Genomic DNA, 25982 nt, shown 5'->3' with positions numbered 1-25982 from the left:
AAGATCTGAAATGTCTCTGAACCCATTCTCATTCTGTTGCCAAGGTGAGACCAAAACCTTTGCATGGTCCACAAGTATGTCATAAGCATCTTATGAGCTGCTCATCACTGCTGCTGTGTATCTGTGCTCAGGTTTGGCTCATTCACACCGTGCCTCTCAGATGCAAAAGCACCACAATGCCTTTCAGAGGTGATTTCACACCCTTTCCTTTGTTTTCCTCTGGGAAAGCATAAGCAGCCCTGGAGGCTTCCTCCCAGGAGAGCACATACAACTGTATTTACAGCCCCAGCACCACAGGCTGGGCTCTTGGAGTCTGGCAGGAACTCACCTCTCTTCACATCAGGTGCTTCACAGAGGTGATGCTGGCACATGGATGTTCTCTGCTGCACTGGGTATAAACTGTTGGCTCCCATCTCTCGGTGGCAGCAGGAAGGCACAGGAGGTAACATCAAGATGAAGCAGAGCCTCACCTGCATTGAGGCAGTCGGCTTTTTTCTTCATGTCCTCGTTTCCTCTTTGGGAAAGCTGTGTCAGGAAAACAGCCTTACCAACGTGGGTTTTCTTTATGAAATGGGGAGCTATGACTGATGTAGATTGTGTTTCTTTTACATAGGCAGCTAAAGCAAGATGCACTGATTTACTCAAGAGTTAAATAAGGATGTATCTTACTGTGTTATAAAGAAACGTAACAGGTTCAACTGTTAGCAGAATAAAGTCGCTAAGTAATCAGCCTTTGGGATTAGCACATTTTAACATCAACTCAGCTTTCAAACAAGCAACACGTTTAAAACCACCTGAACCTATTTGGAGAGAACCATTCATTGTGCTGGTTCTCCATACTCTGCACTTGCTGTGTGATCTCCTCATCTGTAAGAATGACCAAAAGTGAGCAATAATGACCAGTAATGGCCAGTAATGATCAGTTCCATAATCACATATTCCACATATTCTTTCCTTACCTCCACAGTAACAGAGAGTTCCAAATGTGCTTTCAAAACCTGGATAGATGTGGCAGCAGCTTTCTCTCCCACAGCCTCCTCACAGCCCCCGTCACCTCCTTGTTCCTCAGGCTGTAGATGAGGGGGTTGAGGGTTGGGGTGAGGATGGAGTAACACACCGACACCAGCTTTGCCTGATCCCATGAGGATGCCTCATGAGGCTGGACACAGGTGAGGACCCCGGGTGCGTAGAAGATGATGATGGCAGCCAAGTGGGAGGCGCAGGTAGAGAAGACCTTCAGCCTCCTCGTGGCCAAAGGGATCTGCAGGACGGTGTGGAGGATGTGGGTGTAGGACACCAGGATCATCAGGAGAGAGACCATGGCGTTAAACACTGCATGGTAAACCTGCAAGAGCTCATTTGTGCTTGTGTCTGAGCAGGAGAGCTGCAGGAGCGTGGGCAGCTCACAGAAGAAGTGGTTGGTGCTCCTGGCCTGACAGAAGGACAACCTCCCCGCCAGTGTGATGTGCACCAGGGAGTTGAGGAACCCGATGGTGTACACCAGCACCACCATGCCATAGCAACGCGCCCTGGTCATGGTAGTGGTGTAGAGCAGGGGCTTGCACACGGCCGTGTATCGGTCGTAAGCCATTACCCCAAGCAGGAAGCACTCACGGCCAGCCAGAGCCATGAAAATATACATCTGGGCAAAGCAACCCCAAAAGGAGATGTGGCTTCTCCCCAGCAGGAAAGTCTCCAGAGCTTTTGGGGTGATAGCAGAGGAAAGGCAAAAATCCATGCAAGATAAGTGGCTCAGGAAGAAGTACATGGGGATGCGGAGGTGGGGTTCAGTGTTGATCAGCAGGATCATCGTCAGGTTCCCCAGCACCATTAAAACATACAGGGATAAGAAGATAGTGAAGATGGTGGTTTGTAGCTCTGGGGCATCAGAGAAACCCAAGAGGATGAAGCTGGAGAGAACAGTGAGGTTTCCTGCATCCATCATTTCAGTAAGTTGATGGATTTGGATTGAGAAATAATGTGTCAGTTTAGTCGGATTTTAAACCATAAAGTAAATGCCATAGAAAATGTTGTCTTTTTAGTGGTGCATTTCTGTCTGTAGCCCCAGATCTGAAGTCAAAGAGGTGAAGGAGGTCATTACACAGCCTGAAATTAAAGGAGAGTAATTCTACCATGATTGATATACACTGCAGTAATGATACACAGAGAAACATCCTGTCCACCCAAGAGTAAGACAATAATATCGAATAAACACATCCCCAAATCTAGAAAACAGAAAAGATTTAGCATTTTCTTCACTGATTTCTGGGTATTTTAAGGATTTTATTATCTTATTTGTATTTTTCAGACTGTATCAATGCTCTTCTATACCTTCTTTAGTTGTGGTGCATCTTTTTCATCACAACACAAAGCCATGTATTTGAAATTTGCTTTAAGTTCTAAGCTTATCTGCTTTTAAAGAACCCCCACCCTGCATAAGATGAAGGGAAAGCAGTGGTCTTGGCTCCAGCAGAGCTTTGCTGTGATTGCAGTGAGTTTCCTATGACCAACCCAAATATCCACCTAAAGGTGTTAAAATACAAAATATACCATATATAAACCGAAATTTTCAGGCTTTAGCTTGGATTTTCTCATGTCCCCCATTCAGCCCCGCTGCAGATGAGTTACCTGATGGAATATCTATCTACAGATGGCTACATATCTGGTGAAATATCCGTAAGTAAGACAGTTGTAGATGAGGTCAGGAGAATAGTTTTTTTGAAACAAAACTCCTAACCAAATGACAGGGCACTTGGCTTCATGGCTTGGATCATCAAGATCCAGTTTGGACTGAAGGGACCCTAAAGCTCATCCAGGCTCAACCCCCTGCCATGGGCAGGGACCCCTTCCACTGGAGCTGCTTGCTCCAAGCCCCTGTGTCCAACCTGGCCTTGAGCACTGCCAGGGATGGGGCAGCCACAGCTTCTCTGGGCACCCTGTGCCAGCACCTCAGCACCCTCACAGGGAAGAAATTCTTCCTTATCTCCAACCTAAACTTCCCTGCTTTAGTTTAAACCCATCACCCCTTGCCCTATCACCACAGTCTTTGAAGAAGAGTGAAATTCAACATGCCATCAAGCATGTGAGAGGCAGCACGACCAGGGTCAAACTGGACCCATCACCCATCAAACCCTTTTGTACCTGCTTCTTCAAAGAGGAAGGTGGTGGTGGATGTAGTGCTTGCATCTCCTTCTGGAGCCCATGTGATGGGTTGAAGGAGAGATGCTTGGGAGCAGGATGCTCCAGGCTGGCTGGTGGAGGGGTTTTATCTCACAGGAGGCATTACCTCAGAGGCTTGTGTTGTGCAAACTGTTCTCCCAAAGGACCCTCCTCCATCGGATAATTAGTTTGACTTGATCAGCAGAACAACCTCTCAGTTCCTCTCTCCCCAAAGTCTTTCTGGCTGCATCAACACCTCCAAGACCAGTTCTCCTGCAGAGATCTACCCAGGAAGAGAGGCCCAGGACAGTTTGCTTTGTATTTCCCCATCTATCACATACCTCTTCCTTTCAGTGTTTCCTTGAGGAAGCCCTTTACATCCACAAGGATCATCTAATATTGCATTGAAGGGAGCTGGAAACAAGCACAACAAAGCATCCTCTGTGTGGATGCTTTGAGGTGGTGTTAAGGAGTCCTTTCCATCAGATGCATTTATTTCCATACACTTTACTAGAGATTGTACAACAGTTTGGTCAAAAGCATTGGCTCAAAACATGGCTGCTTTGAGGATATAACAGGATGAAGTCAGATTTCCCAGTCTTCCTCTGAAGAATCGTGAGTGCCGGCGTGTCCTGAATGCTTCTCCTAGAGGGGGAGACATTATAAAACCCTTGGGAGAAATACTGAATGATAACCTTGCCCCAGACATTTAGAAAACAGAAAGGATGGGGCAAACAGGGGAGAAAACTGAACTATGAAAGTGTGGGGAAGGAAGAAGTAGAAGTATACAGGTGGCTTTAGATGTTTTCAATGTAAAACTTGTTTTTTGCTGGAAGGCACCAGACTGACTGTTCAGGAGATGCACTGGAGGAGGGTAGAAAAGGATTTCTGAGTGGTTTGGAATGTTTTTCTTCCCCATTGGGTACTGGGTGAAACCCAAAGTTTGTGAAGTGGGAAAATCAATGTAACAGTGGGAGAAATAACCCTCAATCAAATATCGGAAAGAAGAGAAATGTGTAACTCGAAAGTTATTTAAAAGAACTACATGAAGGCCAAAAGAGCCACTAAGAATACCCGGGTGCGCTTGTGCAGGGTGAACAATGCAGCTTGAGGTCCCAGATGCAGACAGCTGGGTATTGCACTTGCTCCATCAGCTTCATCAGTGACGCAGGCAGGCAGCACCTTGGCTGCTCAGGCTGGAGAAGGACCCCAAATCCTCCCTCTCACCAGCACTCAGGCTCTTTGCACCCCTACTGAAATTCACAGCAGAGCAGAGGCTCAGATATGACTTGTCCCCATTTCCCACAAGGGCTTTGTTGACCAACAGACTGTCACAGCTTTATTTCACAGAATCACAGAATCACAGAATCCCAAGGGTTGGAAGGGACCTAAAAAGATCATCTAGTCCAACCCCCCTGCAAGAGCAGGGTAACCTACAGTACATCACACAGGAACTTGTCCAGGCGGGCCTTGAATATCTCCAGTGTAGGAGACTCCACAACCCCCCTGGGCAACCTGTTCCAGTGCTCTGTCACTCCTACAGTAAAGAAGTTCTTCCTGATGTTAACGTGGAACTTCCTATGTTCCAGTTTACACCCATTGCCCCTTGTCCTATCACTGGATATCACTGAAAAAAGCCTAGCTCCATCATCCTGACACCTACCCTTCACATATTTGTAAACATTGATGAGGTCACCCCTCAGTCTCCTCTTTTGCAAGCTAAAGAGACCCAGCTCCCTCAGCCTCTCCTCATAAGGGAGATGTTCCACTCCCTTAATCATCTTTGTGGCTCTGCGCTGGACTCCTTCAAGCAATTCCCTGTCCTTCTTGAACAGAGGGGCCCAGAACTGGACGCAATATTCCAGATGCGGCCTCACCAAGGCTGAGTAGAGGGGGAGGAGAACCTCTCTTGACCTACTAACCACTCCCTTTCTAATGCACCCTAAGATGCCATTTGCCTTCTTGGCCACAAGAGCACATTGCTGGCTCGTGGTCATCCTCCTATCCACCAGGACCCCCAGGTCCAGAATCCCAGCCTGGTTTGTGTTGGAAGGGACCTTAAAGCGTCTCCAGGTCCAACCCCTGCCACGAGCAGGGACTCCTTCCACTGGAGCAGCTTGCTCCAAGCCCCTGTATCCAACCTGGATTTATATCCACTGCACTAATGATACACAGAGAAACATCATTTCCACCCAAGCATAAGACAATAAAATCAAATAAATACATCCCCAAATGTAGAAAACAGAAAAGATTTTGTATTTTCTTCTCTGGTTTCTGGGAAATTTTAGGATTTTATTTCTCTCTTTTTTGTAGGTATTTGTGAGAGGGTGGCAAATGCCAGCACACCAATCCCACAATTACCATCCCTGGGAACTTCCACTTAACTGAGGAAAGAGACATATCACCGAGGAAAAAAAAACCCAAACCCAAACATTTGGGAAAGGAAATGGTATTTTATTGACAAAAAATAAAAAAAGAAAAGAAAAGAAATAAAATAACTGCGTTTCACTTATACACTGTGAAAATACTGAGTTGTGTGTTATTTTCATAAGAAGAGGTCAAGACTTTCACAAGTAAACCACATTCTTTCTTACAGCGTTATTCCACGAGATGAGGCTCTGGTGGCATCTGCACTGGGCGTTTTCACTAAACAGTAGAGCAGGACTAAATGTGCCTTGGGCAAAACCCCTAAATATTGGCCTCTTCCAGGTGCTACCCCATTGAAGACACCCACTTGGTCAATATTGAATTATTTCTGCATTAGAGACAAATCTCAAGATTTCCTCCCTTGGATATTGGGCAAATTAACGGCTATCCCTCCCCTCCATTTTCTCAGTCTGGATTTGGATTTCCCATTCGACCGGCTGAAAGCCTGTCAAAACAGCATACAGGCTGTCCCCTCCCATCTGCCAGAAAGAAAACAGTACTGAAGGGGATATATTATACAAACAATCACTAACAGCAAAGGGGCAAGATCACTGGATGCTGCTAAATTCTCCAGTGCTTCCATCCAGCATTGCGTGTCCAGCAGCAAGCCCTGCAGTTTTCTTCCCTAGCAAGGCTTATATTCGCGTATAGCACATACTAGGCACGTGAACAGGTGCTGTACTAAATACAGGCCACAGGACAGGAGTACCTGTCTACAGGTGGTATCCAACAGGGCCGTGTGTTTGAAGCTGCTGTGCTCCAAGCCAGCTGTGACAGGCTCTATCACATCACTCGGCAAGGGCTCTTCTCAAAAAACCTGATGAAAGAGAGAGCTTCAGTCTGGCAAGATTTAAAAATCTGTAGGCAAAAAAGCAATACTAATGCCACTTCAATTCCTTATTTATTTACCTATTTATGTGATTTCTTCCCTACTTAAAGGGTCCAGGAAGGAACAGAGCTAGACCTAGACCTGGACAATTCTGACACCATGCAAGTGCTTTGCAAGTGGATTTGAAGCTTTCTCCACCTGGATCTTCCTCCTAAGTTCCCTAGTGAGATAACAGCTTTATTCTGTGCAGTTTTCTACTCTGCACGAGCGTCGCACAGATCATTAAGAACAGTCACACAAACTCTTTTAGTACCATAATGTTTTTGCAATACAAGGGATGGGCTGGATTGAGAACACCAAACTCTGATTATGAAGCCTGCAGCTCTTTTTGCAAGTACTCATCTGACAAAGACTTCTTTTACCACTCACAGCGCAGCTTTGCCATTAAGTTCTGCTTATCCAGCATCTCCCTGCCAGGAAAAGACGCAGCCCCATGCTCCCTCATTTGTCTATCTGCACATTCCCAGCCACTCCCCAGCAGCAGCACAAGCGTTCCCCGGATGAGGTAGGGAACTAAAGGAGTCGAAAACCTCGGGGGCGGGGGGAGGGAAACCCGGGGGGGGCGGTGGGGGGTGGGGCGAAATGTGGCTGCATAAATTTCCCATTGGTCCTAGCTCCTTCTCTTCACTGTCCCGCAGGGGAAAAAGAGTACTAGGACTGGCTCCCTGAAATGCCTGTACACCAATGCACGCAGCATGGGGAATAAACAGGAGGAGTTAGAAGTCTGTGTGCGGGCTAAAGGTTATGATCTAGTGGCGATTACAGAGACATGGTGGGACAGTTCACATGACTGGAATGTGGTCATGGATGGCTATGTCCTTTTTAGGAAAGAGGTCAGCGAAGCGAGGTGGTGGAGTTGCTCTTTACGTGAGAGAGCAACTAGAATGTATTGAGTTCTGTCCGGGGTCGGATGAGGAGCAAGTGGAATGTCTGTGGGTACGAATCAAGGGGCTGACTGGCACAGGTGATACAGTTGTGGGGGTCTATTACAGACCTCCTGATCAGCACGAAGGAGTTGATGAGGCTTTCTACAGGCAACTGGAAGTAGCCTCGCGACTACATGCCTTAGTCGTCGTGGGGGACTTTAATTACCCCGATATTTGCTGGAAGACTCACACAGCCAGTCATTCACAGTCTAGGAGGTTCCTCGAGTGCATTGATGATAATTTCTTAATGCAAATGGTGGACGTACCAACTAGGGGAGCAGCGCTGCTAGATTTAGTACTCGCCAACAAGGAGGGTTTGGTCGAAGTGGTGACGGTCAATGGCAGCCTTGGCTGCAGTGACCATGAGATGGTGGAGTTTAGGATCCTGTGTGGGAGGAATAGAATACCTAGCAAAGCCACAGTTCTGGATTTCCGAAGGGCCAACTTTGGCCTCTTCAGTCAACTGCTAAGGGAAGTCTCATGGGAAAGTGTACTAGGCGGTAAAGGGGCTCAAGATAGTTGGTTAGCATTCAAGGACCGCTTCTTCCAAGCTCAGGATCGGAGCGTCCCAATGAGTAGGAAGTCAAGTAAGGGATCTAGGAGACCGGCGTGGTTAAACAAGGAGCTGCTGGGCAAACTCAAGTGGAAAAGGAGAATCTATGGATTATGGAAGGAGGGGCTGGCCGCTTGGGAGGAATATAGGACAGTTGTTAGAGGATGTAGGGAGGCAATTAGGACAGCTAAGGCCTCCTTGGAACTCAATCTTGCTAGTCGGGTTAAAGACAATAGAAAGGGCTTCTTCAAATACATAGCAAATAAAACTAAAACAAGAGGCAATATAGGCCCACTGCTGAACGAAGTGGGTACCCTGGAGACAGAGGATATAAAGAAGGCAGAGGTGCTGAATGCCTTCTTTGCCTCTGTCTTTACTCCTGCAGACTCTCCCCGAGGGCCCCGGATTTCTATAGCCCCAGAAGGAGTCAGGACAAAGGAGGAGTTTGCTTTGGTAGATGAGGATTGGGTTAGGGATCAGCTATGCAAACTGGACATCTGTAAATCGATGGGTCCGAATGGAATGCACCCACGGGTGCTGAGGGAGCTGGCGGAGGTCATTGCTAGGCCACTTTCCATCATCTTTGGTAAGTCGTGGGAAATGGGCGAGGTGCCTGAGGATTGGTGGATGGCAAAGGTCACACCAATCTATAAGAAGGGCAAGAAGGAGGACCCGGGTAATTATAGACCGGTCAGCCTTACCTCCATCCCTGGAAAGATGATGGAACAACTTATTCTTGACTCCATCACTAGGCATATCAAGGATGAGGGGGTCATTAAGAACAGCCAACATGGTTTTATGAGGGGGAAGTCATGTATGACCAACCTTATAGCCTTCTATGAGGAAGTGACTAGGTGGAGGGATGATGGTAGAGCGGTAGATGTAGTTTTTCTTGATTTCAGTAAGGCATTTGATACTGTCTCCCACAGCATCCTCATAGATAAGCTAAGGAAGTGTGGGCTTGACGATCAAGTAGTGAGGTGGATCGAGAACTGGTTGAAAGGAAGAAGGCAGAGAGTTGTGGTCAATGGCGCAGAATCTAGCTGGAGGTCTGTGACTAGTGGAGTTCCTCAGGGGTCGGTGCTGGGACCGGTGCTGTTTAATATTTTCATCAATGACCTGGATGAGGGAACTGAGTGCACCCTCAGCAAGTTTGCTGATGACACAAAACTGGGAGGAGTGGCTGACACACCAGAGGACTGTGCTGCCATTCAGCGAGACCTGGACAGGCTGGAGAGTTGGGCGGGGAGAAACTGGATGAAATTTAACAAGGGCAAGTGTAGAGTCTTGCATCTGGGGAAGAACAACCCCATGTACCAGTACAGGTTGGGGGGTGACCTGCTGGAAAGTAGTGAAGGGGAAAGGGACCTGGGGGTCCTGGTGGATAGGAGGATGACCATGAGCCAGCAATGTGCTCTTGTGGCCATGAAGGCAAATGGCATCTTAGGGTGCATTAGAAAGGGAGTGGTTAGTAGGTCAAGAGAGGTTCTCCTCCCCCTCTACTCAGCCTTGGTGAGGCCGCATCTGGAATATTGCGTCCAGTTCTGGGCCCCTCTGTTCAAGAAGGACAGGGAATTGCTTGAAGGAGTCCAGCGCAGAGCCACAAAGATGATTAAGGGAGTGGAACATCTCCCTTATGAGGAGAGGCTGAGGGAGCTGGGTCTCTTTAGCTTGCAAAAGAGGAGACTGAGGGGTGACCTCATCAATGTTTACAAATATGTGAAGGGTAGGTGTCAGGATGATGGAGCTAGGCTTTTTTCAGTGATATCCAGTGATAGGACAAGGGGCAATGGGTGTAAACTGGAGCATAGGAAGTTCCACGTTAACATCAGGAAGAACTTCTTTACTGTAAGAGTGACAGAGCACTGGAACAGGCTGCCCAGGGGGGTTGTGGAGTCTCCTACACTGGAGATATTCAAGGCCCGCCTGGACAAGTTCCTGTGTGATGTACTGTAGGTTACCCTGCTCTTGCAGGGGGGTTGGACTAGATGATCTTTTTAGGTCCCTTCCAACCCTTGGGATTCTGTGATTCTGTGATTCTGTGACTCGTTATGGGACAGGCAAGTACCAGGGAAAGCACAAGTGATGGGAAAGGAAGGCTAGGGCAGGGCAGGGGTTTCTGGTATAGCTGCGCCCAACAGGTCAGTTCTATCACAGCAGCCAGTAATTCTCTACCTTTCTTTTCCAAAGAGCAAGAGCCAAGCCTAAATCATGTGAATAACTCACTTTCAGAGTCTCATACTCCACGGCCTACAAACGAAGTCTTGGCGAACTACATGCCTAAGCTAGGTTCCTACAACAGGGAGAATGAATATCCTACCAGCTTACGCTGCCGCCTTGAGAGCGGTGTGCTGTTCATCACACACTTTAAAGTGCAGAGCTGTGCTAAACCAGAGCATTGATCTCAATGCAATTTTTCTCGCTAACTCGGCAAAGCAGATCTTTCCTTTTAACATATCCAGAGCTCGGGAAGTCTTGAGGGAAAAAACCAGGTTTGTTCCAGTCTCTTGGCCTGTCCATTTATATGTTGCTATCCAGCACATGTAAGGTCCCCATGTCTTACTTAATTATAGAAACAGATCCCTCATCGCATACTTTGAACCTGCCCTAGATGTATTTGATAGTTTATTCCGGTGCAAAAGCTGAATTTCAGGCCTATGCCACAAAACTCACCTGATTTTATCATGGATAAGGGACCAAGATTTAGGGTTTTCTTTTATTAAAGAAGTGTGGTATCTACCATCCTATTGCCCCTCTCTACAATCAAGCGGACAAGCCTCAGCGCAGGAAGAATACAACTCGTAACTGCCAACCAGAAAAATACACAAGCACTACAAAAGCCTACAGTTTCATCGGAAATGAAATCACTTGCTACTACACAGAACTGCATCGGTTTTCTGTCGTAAACGTCATTAAATTACTACATACGCCTCGAAGACAATCATTAAGAGGTGTAAACGTGTAACAGGTCTACGTAGTCAGTACAAAGCACCACACCAAGTACATAGAAAGTCTGCTCATAAATACTTCTTTAACAAGTTAGCACTAGAAAAATGGTACTTTAAAAGGCATCTTTTATGAAGTTATTCAGTTTGTCCAGGGCTGCTGGGCTTGTTCTATCCCTACTATATTACAGCCACCTGACTCTCTCTCCAAATCCTTTGACTATTCTGGAACAAAAGGCTACATGTGGCTGGGATCTGCCAGACTGATTGCTGCTGCTAATGAGCAGCCCTGATTCAAAGCTCTTCTTTTCTGTCCGTAACAGTACTCCGCAGCAAGTTCCTCTAATCAATCAGCTCTGGAGCAAAGTGATCACTAGCGGCTGTAGGTCTCTAAAGTATAGCCGAAAGCTGGTAAAACGGGGTAGAGTTGAACAGACTTTTAATGAATTCAGGGTGAAAGAGCCTCTGGGGTGTCAAAGTGATCTGTCACTATCATCATTCCCCCCAGTTACACCTGCAAGAACCAGGTGAGAGAGGCCTCAGGATTTAGGAGCAGTGGCAGGAGGTAGGTAGCTGTTGCATTGCTAAAGAAGAGCTCGCGGAGGGCAGCATGCAGAGCTCACACCAGCCTGCAGAAGGTGTGCAAGCACAAACCGCTGGGCTGCCTTTGCTTGGGTTGCCACAGGCTTCTTTCTTCAAAGCCTCTGAGAAACATTGCGGGTGCCAGAAGGCTGCGGGGGGCTGACTGGGTCTCGCAGCACTTAAAGCCCCATGGATCAGCAAGAACAATACAAAGTGGGAGACGTGTAACGGTAAAGAGCTGCAGGCCTGACACCATCTGTAGGTACAGCACAGATCTCAGAAATGTGGACAGCAACACCAGGGAGTTGCTCAAAAGAAATTGAGAGCTTTAGGCAACTGTTGGTATGGGAGGTACCACTATGGAGCTGAAAACCCTCAGGGAAACAGGAGAGATCTACAGGAGAGGACCACTCCTATGCCTGACTGCACGGGGCCAGCTCTTCTTGCCAGACTTGCTGTAGTCACAGCTTTACCTGGGCTGCCTAGAACACATTTATTACAGGGCTGCAAGCGGCCATAAGAACGGGCAGTGCCTACCAGGACCTCAACGCCCACAGGGACAACGTTATCAGCTCCTAGATGCTTCTACTGATGCTGCAGGTGAGGGGGTACGTGCAACACCGCAGCTCTGTTGTCCGAAAGAGCACCAAGGCAATAAGCAGTTTGCAGGGGTAAGCAAAGCCCTCGGGGAGGCAGGAGCAGAACTCGCTCTGCTCTGCTCTGCCCCTACCAAAGGCTCCTTCTTCTATGCTGCTGCAGCAGCTGCAGCAGCTGTGAGGGGAGCCAGGACTGGGAGCCCAACCGTGAGGCTCGGCAAGTTGCTCTCCAGGGAAAGGATCTGCTTGCTCCTTATTTGCTCTTGCTTTTCTTCCTCAGCAGAGGCAGTTGCAATGAGACCATTACTAGATAAGCCTTGATTTGGAGAAAACTCCAGGAACAAACTCGCCAACAGAGTTTCAAGTTGACAAGCAGGTATTCTTTCTTGTGGTGCCGGGAGACACGGGGCATAGCTCCTCCTAACGTGTGTCCCCGTATGGCTATACAGGCCATCCTTATATATGAGGCTACACATGCATGACACCATTTTCCAAACACCCACAGACTGCCGGGGAGGAAAAGCCAGGCACAGCAAAGCATGCAAAGCATGGCTGTTCCCTTCCGTAGCCTCTCATCTCTACAATGCATTTATTGAAGGGTATATATTATACAAATAATCGCTAACAGCAAAGGGGCAAGATCACTGGATGCTGCTAAATTCTACAGTGCTTCCATCCAGCATTGCGTGTGAAGCTTTTTCAAACCGAATCAATGCTCATCTGTACCCTCCTTAGATGTGGTGCATCCTTTTCATCAGAAAATTTGCTTAAGGTTCTAAGCTTATTTGCTTCTGAAGAACCCTCACCCTGCATAAGGTTAAGGGAAAGCAGTGGTCTTGGCTCCAGCAGAGCTTTGCTGTGATTGCAGTGAGTTTCCTATGACCAACCCAAATATCCACCTAAAGGTGTTGAGTATATGATATATAAACCAAAATTTTCAGGCTTTAGCTTGGATTTCTCATGTACCCCGTTAAATACATCTGCATATGAATTATCTGATGGAAAACCTATCTATGAATGGCTGGGACTGAGCACGGAGATGGGAGGTGTGGGACAAGATGGGAGGTTCCAGGTGCCAGCACAGAGACAGGACGAGCATTTGGGATGGATGCAAGGGGAGAGGGGACTGCATTCCACATTTCTCTTCCCTATTCCAGAGCTGTAGAGGCTTCGCATGAGCAGCCACAACTCTGTGAATGCTTCAACACCTCCCTGTGCTTTTTAATATCGGGTGTTGATGGCTGAGCTGATGGTACCCAGAGGGGCTTTGACCAGGGGAGGGAGTCAGAGTAATCCCTATGTCCCTTCAATCAGGTGCATGACATCACATCTTCCTTCCTTGTAAGGAAACCAAGAGCAGAAGGAACGTTAAACTTCATTGCAATTCACAGTCACCAACCTGGAGGAGCAAATCACCCTCCATTATCCCAGGCCTGTTTTCCTCACAGAAAACACCAATCAGCTTTACCCAGTTATAGCCTTCATCACTGATAAATACCTATTTTTCTTTCAAGCTTCTTGACCTTGTCATTCAGCTCCAATAAAATTCCTCACTCTTACCTGCGAATTCTTTATTGAAGCTGCTGGGGTGGGAGGGAAGAGGAAGTGTAGTTTTTCATTTGCTTGCTGAAAAAAGTAAGAGAAAAGGTTTAAAAAGATTCATTGCATTTGTTCGCGCCTTTCAAAGACAAGAAGCTGGTGGGAATCAAGGTCTGGTGGGAATCAAGGTCTCAAGCTGCACCTTTGTATATCGTGGGGAAACCCTCCCCAGGCTGCAGCTTCAGAAGAGATTTCACTTAACAAAAGAATGTGTAGACAATATAATTCATAATAAATGATGACGAATTGTGCTAAGGCTACACAGTGTTAAGGACAATTTGGTCACATCAAGCCCTCTTCCCATTCATTTTAAGGGGTGTTTTACGTTCACATGAATTGCCATTTACTTAAAAGTTGTGATACATGGAATTCCACCTGGAGGTAGGCCCCCACATCCCATGTCCATACCCAGCTCATGCTAAAATACACTATGAAAACCAAACGGTGTGTTGCACGTATAACTTAAGCATGGCAAGTTTCCCCAGATGAAACACAATCCTGAACACAGAATTGATGGTATCTGAGAAGCATCTGGGTCTGAAAGAAGTTAAAACACACTGATGTGAGAAAATCTTTCCTTTACCTGCTGTGAGTGGGAATTAACTTACATTGGAAAAGTATATGGACGGCGAACAGTGTTTTTTGTGGGCTCTGGCGAACAGCAGCAAGAGAGGAGATGTTGTCCTTTGTCTCTGGGAAAGTGGCTTCAACCTTTGGTGAATGAAAGAGCCAGAATCAATATAGTTAAATGATGGAGAGCTCAGCAGGACAGAGACCTTTGATATCAGAGAGCTGCCTTGAAAAACTTCACCACACCTTGTATTCTTCCTTCTATTTTGTTGGATATTTCTGCTTAGACTGTACATACAGAATCCTAGAGCCACAAAAAGCCCAAGTTGGGTCCAAGCTTTTGCGGGAAAGGGAGTCTAGATGAGCAGTGTCATGTGTAGGGCTCATCACTACTTGAAAGAATTACCCCACTCTGGTGTACTTATATTCTCTTGGCTGTAATAAAGTTTCCGTGGCAGAGACAACTGAAATGCTCAAACATTTACCCACACATGGTGCTACGTTCCTAAGAGAGGTCTGGATTGCCGTAGGTTTGTATGCAATGGATTCAACTTTTTGAATGTCCAAGAGGAACCTCAATCTAATGTGCAGCAGCAGCGGAATTGTGAATTCCAGCAATACAGGAAAGAGTCCTGAAGTTTTGGAAATACATTTTATACTGAGAGCATCATTGCATGATTCTGCTTCAATCTTTGCAGACAAAGGGTCTACATAATGCAGAAACTCCTGGCTGTAGAAACAAAATTCCCGTATCAGGTAGGTAACAGCGGTCCTGCCATAGAAATATAACAACATACTTGGTAAAAGAAAATTAAATAATGACCAGAGAAAAATACTGGGACATAAAGTTCCCCTTACTACTCTATTTCTGTCCCTGAGAAGAATAACTGCTTTTTTACCCATACAGGGATATGGTCTGAATGGAGGGGGACTACCAGAGCAGTGAGCACTGGCTGGGCTGTTGGGTGCCAAGGGTGATGGGTTCTACTCTGCAGGAGCACGGGGACTGCCACAGGGGTTTCCTTAATCTCTTAAAACAGAGAGAAAGGAGAACACCACCGTGTGCAGGGACCATCCCACAGTACCTGAGCAAGAGAAGTAGAGAAAGAACACAGACCTACACCAACTGCAGCCAAGACTCCAGAGCATCAGGAAAGCTGGTAATCATGAAGCAGAGACAAGACTAAGGCAAGTCAATCTCCTTGTCAACATCCTGTCCAACAATTGCTAAACAGATCCATGATGAAGCCTATGTCACCACCAAAGGACTCCAAAGATATGCACAACTCCTGCTAAACAGGAAACAAGAACACCTCTACTAAAGCCCAACCTCCCTGGGCTGAATTTCAACAGAGATGGGGGGCAAATGGGCAGAGGGTGGAGATGGAGCCACAGCTGTGGCTGGTCAGGGTGATAAAGGCCTATTAGTTCACCCGGGAACACTTCATCACTGCCTCAAAATGCCCGTTTCTCACCCTTCAGTACAGTGGAAGCCCAGAGACACTAGCTCAAGTGTTGGACATCCAGGCAATAAATGTGGATAACCCCACTGGGGCTGGAAAACTGGGATCTCAAGTGTGCACAGAGGGACATTATCAGCTTCAGAGGAGTCACTTGTGCTTCATGTCCCATTTAGGGATCCACTGCAAGATCATAAATGTCTCTAAACCCATTCTTATTCTGTTGCCAGAGTCAAACTGAAGCCTTTGAATAGTTCACAAGTATGTCACAAGCATCCTTTGAGCTGCTCATCACTGCTGCTGTGTAGCTGAGATGTTCTCAGCTGATGAGCTCAGGGATGGCTCATCCACACCATGTCTCTCAGATGCCCAAGCACCACAATGCCTTTCAGAGGTGATTTTACACCCTTTGCTTTTCCTTTCCTTCGTTTTCCTTTGGTAAATCATGAGCAGCCCTGGAGGCTTCCACCCAGGAGAGCACATACAACTGTATTTACAGCCCCAGCACCACAAGCAGGGCTCTTGGAGTCTGGCAGGAGCTCCCCTCTCTTCACATCAGGAGCTTCACAGAGGTGATGCCGGCACACAGATGTTTTCTGCTGCGTTCGGGATAAAGCCTTGGCTCCCATCACTCTGTAACAGAAGGAAGGCATGGGAGGTAACAACAAAAAAAAGCACAGTCTCACCTACACTTAGGTTCTGCATGTCCTTGTGTCCTCCTTGGTAAAGGTGTGTCAGAAAACAGCCTTACCGGCATGGGTTTTCTTTATGATAAGAGGGAGCAGTGTCTGATGCAGGTTGTATTTCTTTTACATAGGCGGCTTAAGCCAGATACACTGATCTAGTCAAGACTTAAAAGAGGATGAATCTTATTCTATTATACAGAAATGCAACAGTTCAGATTGTCAGCAGAATATGGTCACTAACAGATCAGCCTTTGGAATCAGCCTGTTATAGCATCAACTCATTTTTAAAGCGAGAAATTGAATGCCCATAGGTTTAGGATGTTTCAGCGTGCTGAAGCTCAGGAAGGTATAAATCATGAATTCAACAATGTCATTGTTATTTGTTGTAAATGATCTCATAGAGTTTGTTAAATGTGACTTGGTGACTGGAATGATAATCAAAAGCCAAGAGAAAATGTCTGTAGGTAATGTGTGTGTAAGCTGGGCTTTCACTGGGACTGAGAAATTCTCTTGCTCCATGTTTATGTGCAATTCTATGAGGATCCTCTGAGGTGTCTTCTGACACAAATTTGCTTCAAACAGAAAGTGATTAAAGATGCGATTCTTTGCTCAAACCCGAAAATACACGTGCTGGACTAAACCCATAATTTTAACTGTCCCAGCACAGAAAAATAAAAATGCCATTTCCTTCTTCAACAAACTCCCTGTTCTTTTCTGAATACCTCATCTGAAAATTTTTTTTTTTTTTTTTTTTTTTAGAAAATATATTGCCATAATCTAAAATGTGGCAGGTATAGTGGTCATTGACTGTAGATAGATACGGGCCAGATCTGAATCTCCATTTATGATCACTTTGATGTTTCTCTTCCTTTTGCCTCAGCAGGTAACACCAGGTCATGGGAGGAAATCATACCCAGATAGAATTCATCCTGTTGGGACTTACAGACAGCCCAGGTGCACAGACTCCTCTTTTTCTCTTGTTTCTGTTGATTTACATTGTGACTTTGGTGGGGAACATTGGCATTATCACATTGGTGCGGGTGTCTCCCAGTCTCCGCACCCCCATGTACTTCTTCCTCACCCATTTTGCCTTCATTGATATCTGCTGTTCCACAGACATCTCCCCCAGGATGCTGGCAGACCTGTTATCAGAGGACAAAACCATTTCTTTCACTGGCTGCATGATGCAGTTCCTCACCTTTGTTTTCTTTGCTACTGTTGAGTGTCACCTGCTGGCCATGATGGCCTACGACCGGCACGTTGCTATCTGCCAGCCCCTGCTTTATGTGACCATCATCTCCAGCCATGTCTGCCGGCAGCTGGTAGCAGCATCCTACCTGTTCGCCTTCCTCAGTGCCATCATCTACACATGGTGCGTGTTTGGAGGTTTCTTTTGTGGTCCCAGCCACATTGACCACTTCTTCTGTGAGGAAGTTCCTTTGCTAAAGCTCGTGTGCTCTGACACCCACAGCAGTGAGATGGTCATCTTTGCCTTCGTCACCATCAACCTGGTGGGCATGAGCGTGATCATTTTGTTCTCCTACATCTCTATCATTTGCACGGTGCTGAGGATGTGCTCAGCACAGAGCAGGGCCAGAGCCTTCCACACCTGCGCCTCCCATTTGATGGCTGTTTCCATGTACTTTGGGACAGCATTATTCATGTACCTGCAACCTCCATCTAGCCACAGGAGCCTGGATAAGGTGGCCTCCATCTTCTATGCTCTGCTCATCCCCATGCTCAACCCATTCACCTACAGCCTGAGGAACAAGGAAGTGAAAGGGGCTCTGCTGAAGTGTGGGAGAAGGATTTTTAGCCACTGGCAACATAGAAGAGCTGTATCATCCGGGACATGAACATTTCATGTCAAGTGAGAAAGCCTATAAGACATTAAAATAAAGGGATTTTTCCACTAACCCTCATGATTTTATGTGGACCCAGCCATCACATCTTCCCTGTAAGAAATCAAAAGGAGAAGGAACCTCAAACTTCAATTTACTTCACAGTCACCTGTCTGTAGTAAGAAATTACCTGAATTATCCCAGGCCTCTTTCACTCACAGAAAACACCAATCACCTTTATTCAGTCGTAACTTTTGTCACTGATAAAGATGTCTTTTTCTTGAAAGAATTTTGACCTTGTCCATCAGCTCCAATAAAATTCCTCACTCTTACCTGCGAGCTCTTCATTAGAGCTGCTGGGGTTGGAGGGAAGAGGAAGTGTAGTTTTACATTTGCTTGCTGAAAAAGAGTCACAGAAAAGGTTTCAGAAGATTCGCTGCATTTGTTCGTGCCTTTCAAAGAGCAGAAGCTGGTGGGAATCGAGATCTCAAGCTGCATTTTGAATATAAAGGGGAATCTGTCCCGAGGCTGTAGCTTCACAATAGATTTCACTTCAAGGAAGAAACTGTAGACAATATCATTCATAATACAGGGTGATGAACTGTGCTGAGGCTGCCCAGTGTTAAAGGCAAGCTGGGCATATTAAGGCTTCCTCCCATTCAATTTAAGTGGTGCTTTACATTCATCTTAGATGCTGTTTACTCAAATGGAGAGATAAATGGAATTCCACCTGGGGATGAATACCCACGTGTCTCTGCCCAGCTCAGGCTAAAATACACCAGGAAAACAAAATGGTATATTGCACTTCCATTTAAAATGTAGCAATCTTCCATAGGGGAAAGACAATCCTAAATACAGAATCAATGGTAACTGAGAGCTGTCTGGGTCTCAAAGAAGCCAAAACACACTGATGGGGGAAAACGCCTTTCCTTTACCTGCTGTGAGTGGGAATTAACTTATATTGGGAAAGTATATGGACAGTGAACACTCTTTCATGTGCTCTGGGAAACAGCTGCTAGAGAGCAGACATTGTCTCAGATCCGGGAGAACAGTGGCTTTTCCTGCAGAGAATGAAGGAGCAAGGCTTGGTATAATTAAATGCCAAAGAGTTTGCAGGACAGAGATCTTTGGTATCAGAGAACTTCCTTTAAATCCGTCACCAAACCTTCTTTCCTCACTTCTAGTGAGATGGATATCTTTGCTTTGACTATACATACAGAATCATGGAGCACCAGACAGCATAAGCTGGACCTCAAAAGATCATTTGTTTCAAGCTTTCAAGGGAAAGGGAGCCTAGAAGAGAAGTGTCACGTGCTGGGCTCATCGCTGCTTGATAAATTGCCCCACTCTGGTGTCCTTATTTCCTCTTGGCTTTGATAAAGTTCTCAAAGCAGAGACAACTGAAATGCTCAAACATTTATCCAGACTTGGTGCTACGCTCCTAAGAGAGCTCTGGATTGCCATAGTCGTGTATGTGGTGGATTCAACTCAGGGAACTGCCCAGAGGAACCTCAGTCTAACGTGTGGGGGAGGCACAAGTGTCAATTCCAGCAATACAAGAAACAGGCTTGAGGTTTTGGAAATACATTTTATACTGAGAGCATCATTGCCTGATTCTGCTTCAATCTTTGCAGAGAAGGGATCTACAAAATTCAGAATCCCCTGGCTGAAGACACAAACTTTCCACATCAAACACATAATAGAGGTCTTCTCCATAAAACTCTAACATCATACTTGGCAAAAAAGAAGACACTATAGATCAGAGAATAACAGTTGTATAAAATGTGCACTTTACTACACTATTTTCCTCATTCAGAAGACTATCTCCTATATTACCCATGCAAGGACATGGTCTGGATGGAGAATGACTGCCAGAGCAGTGAGCACTGGCTGGGCTGTTGCATGCAGAGAGTGATGGGCTCTACTCTGCAGGAGCCTAAATATTGCCACAGGGGTTAGTACTTTAAATCTTTTTAAACAGAGGCAAAGAAGAGCACCCTGGTGTGCAGGGACCATCTCACAGCAGCTGAGCAACAGAAGTAGGGCAGGAACAGAGACCTGAGCCAAGTGCAGCCAAGACTCCAGAGCATCAGACAAGACGGTGACAATAAGGTGGGTCCAAGATGAAGACAAGTCAATTCCCTGGTCAGGTCCCCACTCAGATCTGGCAAATGTCAGGCAAGTAAATGAGAAAGCCTAGATCACCATCAAAGGATTAAATAGATGTGCACACCTACTGCTAAACTAGAAACCAGAACTCCAGCATCCTGGGCTGAAATAGAGATGAAGGACAAATAGGCAGAGAGTGGGGATGGATCCCCAGCTGAGGCTGCTCAGGAGAAGAGAGGCCTATTAGTTCACCCTTGGACAACTCATCATTGCCTGGAAAAGCCCATTTCTCACCCTTGAGTACAGTGGAAGCCAGGAATACAGTGCTGTTGGACATCCAGGCACTACATGTGGATAACCTCACTGAGGATGGAAAACTGGGCTCTCAAGTGTCTATGGAGGAACATCAGCAGCTCCAGTGATGGAGTCACTTGTGCTTCATGTCCCATTTGGGGACCCTCTGTGAGATCTGAAATGTCTCTAAAACCATTCTCATTCTGTTTGCAAGGACAGACAAAAACCTTTGCATGATCCACAAGTATGTCAGAAGCATCCTATGAGCTGCTCATCACTGCTGCTGTGTAGCTGTGCTCAAGGATGGCTCATTCAGGCCACGATTTTCAGATGTCCAGACACCACAGTGCATTTCAGAGGTGATTTCACACCCTTTGCTGTTTCTTCTCTTTGTTTTTCTCTGGCAAAGCATGAGCAGCCCTGGAGGCTTCCTCCCAGGAGAGCACATGCAACTGTATTTACAGCCCCAGCACCACAAGCTGGGCTCTTGGAGTCTGGCAGGAGCTCACCTCTCTTCACATCAGGTGCTTAACAGAGGTGATGCCGACACATAGATGTTCTCTGCTGCACTGGGGATAAACCTTTGGATCCCATCACTCGGTGACGGAAGGAAGGCACAGGAGGTAACACAACAAAAAAGCAGAGCCTCAACTGCATTGAAGCAGTCGGCTTTATTGTCCATGTCCTCAGGACGTCTTTTTTCTGTCTTTGTCAGAGAACAGCCTTATCAACGTGCGTTTTCTTTGTAAGAAGGGGGAGCAATGTCTGATGCAGATTGTGTTTCTTTTACATAGGCAGCTAAAGCAAGATGCACTGATTTACTCAAGAGGTAAATGAGCACGAATCTTACATTGTTATAAAGAAATTCAACATTCCAGATTGTCAGAAGAATATAGTCACTAACAAATTGGCCTTTGGAATTAGGCTGGTATAACATCAACTCCTTTGTAGAGCAAGCAACTTAAAGCTCATGGGTTTAGGATGCTTCAGCGTGCTGTAGCTCAAAAAAGTTAGAAATCATTAATTTACCAGTGTGAGTGCTATCTATTGTGAATAAGCTCAAACAGTTTGATAAATGTGGTTTGGTGACCGAATGAGAATCAAACCCCAAGGGAAAATGCCTGGAGGTCATTCATCTGTAAGCTGTGGTTTTACTGGGACTGGGACTTTCTCTTGCTCCATGTTTATGTGCTATCTTATGAGGTTCCTCTGAGGTGTCTTCTGACACAAATTTCCTTCAAACTGGAAGTGAATAAAGATTTGACTCTTTGCTCAAACCCGAAAACACGCGTGCTTGACTAAATACAGAGTTTTAATTGTCCCAGCATAGAAAAAAATAATGCCATTTGCTGCTTCACCAAACTGCCTGATCTTCTCTAAATACCTCATTGGAAAAACATGAAATACATATAATTTAGGTAAGAAAATATCTTGGAATGTTCTAAAAAGTGGCAGTTAAAATGGTCATTGATTGGAGTTAGATACAGTCCGAAAGTGAATATTTTTTTATCAGTTTGATGTTTCTCCTCTTTTTCCCTCAGCAGGGAACACCTGGTCATGAGAGGAAATCACACCCAGACTGAATTCTTCCTGTTGGGAATTACAGACAGCCCATTTGCGCAGACTCCTCCTTTTGTCCCCCCCGAAGGGGACTGTGCCGCCGGAATGGAGCCCAGCGGAGCCGAAGCTAGCCGAAGGGGGCGGGTCGGATGGGGCTTTGAGCAAGCTGCTCTAGTGGGAGGTGTGCCTGCCCCTGCCTGCGGGACGGGAACTTGCTGAAGAGAGAGCCTCTGCCCCCCTTGTAGCTACCCTTTAAGGACTGGAATGCTGTGAAGAGCTCCCCCAGCTTTTTTAACGCATGCTCAGACATATTCCGCTCCACTCCATTCCGTTCCGTTCCATTCCATTCCATGCCGTCACTTGGCAACGCAGCAGTCACAATGTCCCGGGAGGGAGCAGGCTCCTGTGTCCTCTGGCCTCCTGTGCCCTACTGGGTCAGGGAAGCCCAGGACTTCCTACAGGAAGTCCTTGAGGAGCTGCTGCAGTTCCTTGTTTGGAGGTTCTAGCAGGAGAGCGCGGCTACTGTATAGCCGTGAGTGAGGAAGGGGAGCGCCTGTGTCGGGGAAGGTTGTCCTCTTGCCAAGCATGCAGTCTGGGGAGGGACGCGTGTGGAGTGGCAAGGGAGGAAGGGGACACGTGTGTAGCCCTCCAGATGAGCTGAATCAAGCCCAGCGATCAACAAGGTGACAGATATCGCAGGCAGACGGCCCTGAAATGCAGGCAGAGCTAGAGGCTGGGCAGAGAAGAGCTTCAGAGTTGTGCGCTGCAAGGCCAGCTCCTGGCAGGGCCAGCTTCTTAGCTCGCAGCAGGGATAGCAGTCCTTTTCAGCTGGATAGGCAGGGCTAGATGCTGGGAACGCCTTTTTGAGGAGCACCGCAGAGCTCCCCATTCTCATCCCCCACGGAGCCGGGGGCAGCAGCCATAAGCAATGGGATGCAGAGGTGCTTCCGGAGAAGCCAGCGCTTTGGAGCAGCCACTGATGCCCTGCCACGTGTAGGAAGGATGGATTCTCGCCCCCAGGCTGGATGGGGCCGGGGGCCTTTGGCCACTCTCAGCAGCCCCTGAGGTGGCTCCAGATCGAGGGAGAATACGGCTTGGGCATCTGCGGGGAGGCGCGAGCAGCCTGTGGACCAGGAGCAGGTCCTGCTCCCATGCTCAGGGATAGCCGATCGCCAGTGCTGGGGTCAGAAGGAATTTTCCCCCGGGCCACATTGGCACTGGTGCCGGGGGTTTTTTGCCTTCCTCTGAGCATGGAGCAGGACCACTTGCCAGGGCTCCTCTGCTCCATTCTGGCTGCGGTACTGCCTGCTGCTCATGCACCATGAAGGTGGCCCCTTGTGTCCTGCAGCTGGGGGGGGAAGGCCTTTTTTCCCCCATGGAGGGCCTGCCAGTGTCCCCGCAGGTTTTTTGCCTTCCTCAGCAGCGGTGAGCCAGCCCCTTGACAGGGCTCCTTTGGGCTCTTGTGGCCCAAAGGCTGCTGCTCCTGCTCCACGCAGGTGGCCCCTCATGCCCCCATGCGGGGGGAGGAAGCTCTCACGACTCCCGGGGTAGCCCCTGGACGTTGCTGCTTGTCCTCTGTAGCACTGAGCACAGCCCCTTGACAGGGCTCCCCTTTGGGCTCGCTTCTTGCCCGCTGCTCAAGCTCGCAGAGGGAGCCACCTCTGCTCTTCCCTCGGCTCCATGTCCCCAGGGGCTCTGGCTTCTGCACAGCAGCCTGTGCTTGAAGGGCTTGATGCTCGTGAGCATCGGCTCTGAAACCAACCCAAAACAAGACCCCATGACATCATTCGATATTCGGTAAAAAGAAGATAACGTAAGGCAAAAGATAAGAAACCAAACTAAAATCAAACGGAATCCTGAAATAAAACCTTTTTTGCACTGTAAGCTTTGTGTTTCGTGTCCTTGAAAGTGGTTTTGGAGCTGAAAAGCCCTGGCTTTGCAGGGGAATAGCAGTGCCATTGTTATTCAGGTCGGGGTGGGTGTAGGGAATGGAATGGCATGGGATGGGAGGGAATGGATTGGCATGGAATGGAGGTTGCTGCTTTTCATCTTTAGTATTGATCACCTCCCCATGTCAGGGCTCGTCTTTGGGTTTCCTTCTTGCCTGCTGCTCTCACATCTACAGGGCTCTTGATTAGAAAACTTATGTTCATCTAGAATCTTCAAGCATGACCTGGTTCTAGAGCTGGGTCACAGCTACTGACTACCTGCAGATGTAGGGTTGTGGTTGGGGAGCCCTTAAAGAAAAGGTAGTACTTAACTGGGAACCTGATGTCCCAGGAGTGCAGTGCCCTTCTGTGAATGTCTTTTGGAAGTGCCTGTCTGGGATTCAGCAGCTTCTGGGCGAGATGCCCCTTTTCACCATGTCAGCAGTGACCAAACCACTCAGTATGTTAGTGTTCCATCTGTTTAAAGACGTGTGTTATTTAAAGCAAGCTTATTATCCAGCAAAGTGAAAAGGCACAGGATCAAACTTCTTTCTATACGAAATGAACATCATGGCACATACTTACTGGGTGGGAATGGGGAATACTCTTCCAAAGGACCAAGAAACTCTTTACTGTTCTTGTAATAGTCTTCCCAGGTGACCTCCTTGGGTGCTTCTTAACTTTGCTACTGGTGAAATAAGGTTGCTGTGGTTCTTTTCTTCCTCTGGATACCTACAGTTTGTAGATGGTCTAAAGCAGCAGCTCTTTAGTTAGAACATATTAAATACATTTAAAGAAGAAGGCCTCTAAGACATGTTAACACATACCTGCAGGACTGCTTTGTACACTGGAGCAAAGCATGTGGTCTTCCCATCACCCTGAGGCACCTGCTGTGTTTCTCTGTGTGCTAAATTGCAAAAAGCTGGGGTTTTGCAGCTCTTTTTGGTGCAGGTGTAGCATAAACTTTTATGACTGGGGGAAATGAGTTTGATTTGGTATCAGGCTAATACACAGTAAGCGCTTGCTGATTTTTCATGTGCCACTGTAGCCTTCAATTGAAATGTATTTATTTAAATCCTCCCATCTGAATATTAGTTTGAAATCAGTGTCTCACTTTGCAGTAATATCCGACAGAACCTGGTTATTTTTCAGGTGTTCAGTCATATTTGCAGGGCAAATATTTCTCCTGGACTCAGTCACAGGAAAATCCTACAACAGTGTTAACAGCAGAGCAGGATAAATGTCACTTAATGTCCCTGCACTGCCTGCAATTGGTGCTACCTTGTCTGTTCCTCTGGCACATGTGGGGCTGCAGCAGTTTGCTGAAGGCCAGCAGATGTTGGCATCACTAGATGTGAAGCCTCAAACAAGCACTCCCTGTGCTCTGGGCTCTTCCTCCTTCAGGCAGCTGTTTGTTAGTGCCCTTTTCCCGTTTGTCGCTCAACCCAGGTTTCTACAGTCAGCACAGCTTTGCAGGTTTACAGGTTTACAGCAGTGCCCTGTTCAAGCTTTTCCTGCGTGGAGAAGGTTCTTTTCCAGAACCCGGTCTGATGCTAAAGCTGGAACCTGGGTCATAGAGAACCTACTTATTTACCTTCCCCCTGTACAGAACAAAGACAGAGCAACAGGTCTCAAATGTTTGATCTTCCTATTGGGTTGTCTTACCTTTGGACTACAGCCCCATAAAGAGCACACCAGCATTTCCCTGCAGGCTCCTGAGTCGAGACAGTTTCTGCTATTTAATGGCTACTGAAGATCTATTTAATGCTAGATAAAGAACAAAATCTCTGTGGAAGAGTGCGGTGTGTGACTAATTTAAGGTTGACTCCCAGCGGAAGTACATCAGGCTGTAACACTG

The 25982-nt window shown here is 47.0% G+C and overlaps 2 protein-coding genes and 1 long non-coding RNA gene across 3 annotated transcripts; 1 reads left to right on the top strand and 2 right to left on the bottom strand.

Annotated features, from left to right (window-relative positions):
* Nucleotides 1-991: 991 nt before the first annotated feature.
* LOC136016804 (olfactory receptor 8I2-like) lies at nucleotides 992-1942 on the bottom strand. Its single transcript, XM_065684474.1, has one exon. It carries the CDS (start codon nucleotides 1940-1942, stop codon nucleotides 992-994), a length of 951 nt encoding a protein of 316 aa, XP_065540546.1.
* A 15346-nt stretch (nucleotides 1943-17288) lies between these two features.
* On the top strand, nucleotides 17289-18248 carry LOC136016803 (olfactory receptor 5AP2-like). Its single transcript, XM_065684473.1, has one exon. It carries the CDS (start codon nucleotides 17289-17291, stop codon nucleotides 18246-18248), a length of 960 nt encoding a protein of 319 aa, XP_065540545.1.
* A 5524-nt stretch (nucleotides 18249-23772) lies between these two features.
* Nucleotides 23773-25167, bottom strand: LOC136017845 (uncharacterized). The gene is made up of 3 exons (XR_010614113.1): nucleotides 24952-25167; nucleotides 24710-24856; nucleotides 23773-23947 (listed from the first exon to the last, which is right to left on the bottom strand). It is a non-coding gene; the product is annotated as an uncharacterized LOC136017845 (long non-coding RNA).
* Between the last annotated feature and the right edge of the window lie 815 nt (nucleotides 25168-25982).

This window comes from Lathamus discolor, chromosome 6 (genome assembly GCF_037157495.1).
Source record: "Lathamus discolor isolate bLatDis1 chromosome 6, bLatDis1.hap1, whole genome shotgun sequence".
Taxonomy (NCBI): domain Eukaryota; kingdom Metazoa; phylum Chordata; class Aves; order Psittaciformes; family Psittacidae; genus Lathamus; species Lathamus discolor.
Note: the sequence above shows the minus strand (reverse complement) of the source record. Positions and strands in the feature narration are given on the sequence as shown.